At 46.3% G+C, this 3,755-nt stretch overlaps 1 protein-coding gene across 1 annotated transcript; it reads right to left on the bottom strand.

Annotated features, from left to right (window-relative positions):
- Positions 1–3,546, bottom strand: LOC139375509 (phosducin-like protein 3). Its single transcript, XM_071117341.1, has 5 exons — positions 3,541–3,546; positions 2,510–2,591; positions 1,761–2,307; positions 744–952; positions 1–158 (listed from the first exon to the last, which is right to left on the bottom strand). Exons 1-5 carry the CDS (start codon positions 3,544–3,546, stop codon positions 1–3), a joined length of 1,002 nt encoding a protein of 333 aa, XP_070973442.1.
- Between the last annotated feature and the right edge of the window lie 209 nt (positions 3,547–3,755).

Raw genomic sequence — 3,755 nt, 5'->3', positions numbered from 1 at the left:
CTACACCTCGGTGCCTTGGTTGTCATAGTGATCAGACTGGTCGTCGCTGTAGTCTTCCTGTTCCGAACGCGGCGTCGTGATGGGCGTGCCCTCCTGGTATAAGGCCTCGTAGCTGTCAATCACAAACGCTCCCGACTGGGCCAGCATCCACTTCAGCTCTGCAGGGGGTCACAGGTTAGAGTGAGAGAGACAGAGAGAGTGTGTGTGTCTGTCTGTGTGTGTGTGTGTGTGTATGCACATGTGTATTTGTGTGTGTGTGTGTGTGTGTGTGTGCGCATGTGTATTTGTGTGTGTGTGTGTGTGTGCGCATGTGTATTTGTGTGTGTGTGTGTGTGTGTGTGCACATGTGTATTTGTGTGTGTGTGCTTATGTGTATTTGTGTGTGTGTGTGTGTGTGTGTGTGTGTGTGTGTGTGTGTGTGTGTGTGTGTGTGTGTGTGTGTGTGTGTGTGTGCACATGTGTATTTGTGTGTGTGTGCTTATGTGTATTTGTGTGTGTGTGTGTGTGTGTGTGTGTGTGTGTGTGCGCATGTGTATTTGTGTGTGTGTGTGTGTGTGCATGTGTGTGCACATGTGCATTTGTGTGTGTGTGTGTGTGTGTGTGTGCACATGTGCATTTGTGTGTGTGTGTGTGTGTGCGCATGTGTATTTGTGTGTGTGCGCATGTGCATTTGTGTGTGTGTGTGTGTCTCGCATGTGTATTTGTGTGTGTGTGTGTGCGTATGTGTGTGTGTGTGTTCTCACCATCTTCCAATACGTTCCTCCCTCCACAGGCCTTCTCTCCTATCAGTGAATTGATGATACATCCTGAGTCGTAGATGAACAGGGTGGGGAGGTGGCTGACAGGGTAGTTGGGGACACACTGCCCGGCGAGGATCATCAGGAACTTGCACTCAGGAAATTTAGTGGCCAGGTGACTGAAGTGGTGATTCAACAGGGAACACATAGGTACACTGCAGAGAGAGAGATGGGGGGGGGGGGGGGAGGAGAGAGAGGGGGGAGAGAAGGAGGGAGAAGGAGGTAGGGAGGTAGAGAGAGGAGAGAGAGGAGGGAGAAGGAGAGAGAGGGGGGAGAGAGGGGGGAGAAGGAGGGAGGAGGAGGTAGGGAGGTAGAGAGAGAGATGGAAACAGAGAGAGGGTGAGAGAAAGAGAGAAAATGAGAGAAAGAGAGAGAGAGCGAGAGAGGGGGAAGGAGAGAGAGGAGGGAGAAGGAGGTAGGGATGTGGAGAGAGAGAGATTGACACAGAGAGAGACAGAGAGGGGGAGAGAAAGAGAGAGAAAGAGAGAAAGAGAGAAAAGGCGAGAGAGAGAGAGAGAGGGAGAGAGGAGGGAGGGGGAAAGAGAAGGAGGGAGAGGAGGGAGAAGGAGGTAGGGAGGTGGAGAGAGAGAGAGATTGAAACAGAGAGAGAGGGGGAGAGAAAGAGAGAAAAGGAGAGAGAGAGAGAGCAAAGGGGAGAAGGAGGGTGAGAGAAAGAGACAGAGAGAGAGAGAAAGAGAGAGAGCAATGGGGAGAATGAGGGAGAGAGGGGTGAGAGAAAGAGAATGAGAGAGAGAGAGAGAGAGAGAGAGTTTACTTTAGCATCAAACTGACCCTAAAGATATTTAAGATAGCGGTATGAGCTGAAGCTTTAATAGTCATCATGACTAGCGTTGTATACTGATCCTAGGCCAGTTCTGTGAGTTGAATCATAATAGATGTCTATGTCTCTCCTTATACAGTAAGTGACTCCAGACCAGCTCAGGTCCAAACTAACTATCTCACCTAGGGTGATAGAGGTGGAGGACCACTCTATCTCCTTCAGGGGCACAGGTAACCTCCCTGACATACTGGTCTCCTAGGATCTCTCTGAGCCGACCGTACTTCTCCTCTCCTGTCTGTCTCCCTCTCAGCCCCTTCACACTCAGTTTCAGGCCCTGATGATGGACACACCTGGGATATGTGTTGGCTGTCTCCTCCTCCTCTTCTTCTTCTTCTTCTCCCTTCTCTTCTTCCTCTTCCTTCTCTTTCTTCTCCTTCTCATACCTCTCCACTCTTTCTTCTTCGTCCTCCTCTACTCCCTCCTCTTTCACCACAACCTCTAACAAACACTCCTCTTCCTCCTCTTTCACCACAACCTCTAACAAACACTCCTCTTCCACCACATACTCCCCTACACATGTAACCTCGTATTCCTCCTCCTCTTCATCTTCCTCCTCATCTTCCTCAACCTCTGACCCTTCTATTATCACACATACATACTCTTCCTCTTCATCTCCTTCCTCACTCTCGCTTCTCTCCTGGTATTCCACATCTTCTTCTCTGTTTTTAACTACCCACAGAGAAGGATCTAAGAGGGAGGAAAGGTCTCGGATGAGAAAATGAACCCAACTCTGTGGTTCATTACCACAGGTCCCAGTTCTGGCATGACAATGAGAGACAAGGCAGTTGGCATGATAGCACAAATAGACATGGTGTCTGTCTGTCTTTGTGTGTGTGTGTGTGTGTCTCTCTCTCTGTGTATTTCAGCCTACTGTGGTTGTGGCTCTTCAGGTCCCATAAGGTCAGGCTCTCAAAGCAGCTCCTATCTCTCCTGGCTTGGTTTTCATTGGCTTGCTGGGAGGTAAACAAACACGTTTACAGATAAACAAACACAGTAAAACAAACAAGGAGAGTAAACAAACAAGCTGACAATACGTCTTTCTTCCACATTGTAGGAGGCTAATCAGACTAGTCCTTTAGAGACGTACCCGTGTGGCAATCTAATTAACATAATTTTTTGAAAAGTCCCTATCAAAATCTTCTGTTTAATCTAGAGACATATTTTTGGGCTGCGTCTCAATCCACCACATCCGCCGACGTCTCCCTTCCACGTCTTGTGGGTGAAAGTGGCAGAGCTACAACGCTGTTCGTCAGCTCAGGAGACATCCCGAAAATCGTCTGTAGTTTCCGAATCCTTTGTGACCCCACTATGGAAAGGGGAGACTCTCACGAACAAGATGGTGGTCTCCGTTTCTCTCTACGACCCCCACAAATGTCACGGGACTCATCTGAAGGTAACCCGGTGCCAGTTGTAAAAATAAAAAAATAAACTGATTTATGGAAGTAGTTTTGTGCCAACAAAATAAACAAATATGTATTTCTTTCTGAGCTTTCTTATATCTCTTATATACAGGACAGACATTTCAAAACCTTATTTTTTGACTCTGTGTTCTGCCATTTATAAATTGTGTTCCTCTCAATGTATTTCTATGGGCTAAAGTAGCGAAGGCCAAAAATATATATATTTATATTGTTTTTTATAAATATTTACAGGGGTTCCTAAAATTCTCACTCAAGTAGCTAAATGATCCATGGTAGGATCATCTTACAACACTTCCATATGTTGGTTTACACATTTAGGAGCTCGTCGTATCACAGATAAATGTATTGAGTACCGTATAAACCTGAAAACATTAGGCAGCAGCCTCTACAAATAATGTATTTAAACTATCAAAATTTAGCTATTGAGCTTTTAATTTGTGGGGGGAGGTTTAGATCATAATTTAGCCTACTCAGTACTCACCTGCATTGTTCCTCAAAGATGCTCAGATCAATATGCATGGAAATATGAACATTCTGTCACATAGCAGCACAGAAACAAGTTGACACTCAAATCAAAACACAAAGACCGTGATGTCATAATGGAGTTGGGTTGGAACTGGAACCGTTTATAGAACTCATTCTGATAGGTCGTCATCAATACAACGTCACAATACGGTGGGAGGCGTTCGATTTGCC

Source organism: Oncorhynchus clarkii, chromosome 19 (genome assembly GCF_045791955.1).
Source record: "Oncorhynchus clarkii lewisi isolate Uvic-CL-2024 chromosome 19, UVic_Ocla_1.0, whole genome shotgun sequence".
Taxonomy (NCBI): Eukaryota; Metazoa; Chordata; class Actinopteri; order Salmoniformes; family Salmonidae; genus Oncorhynchus; species Oncorhynchus clarkii.
This window is presented reverse-complemented; position numbering and strand designations above follow the sequence as displayed.

Bases quoted from the DNA above. Each gene is read 5' to 3' on its own strand.
- LOC139375509 (XM_071117341.1), bottom strand. The intron at 2,308-2,509 runs GTAGGCTGAAAT...CTCTGTGGGTAG, and splicing joins CCTGAAGAGCCACAACCACA to TTAAAAACAGAGAAGAAGAT. The intron at 159-743 runs GTGAGAACACAC...GACCCCCTGCAG, and splicing joins GAGGAACGTATTGGAAGATG to AGCTGAAGTGGATGCTGGCC.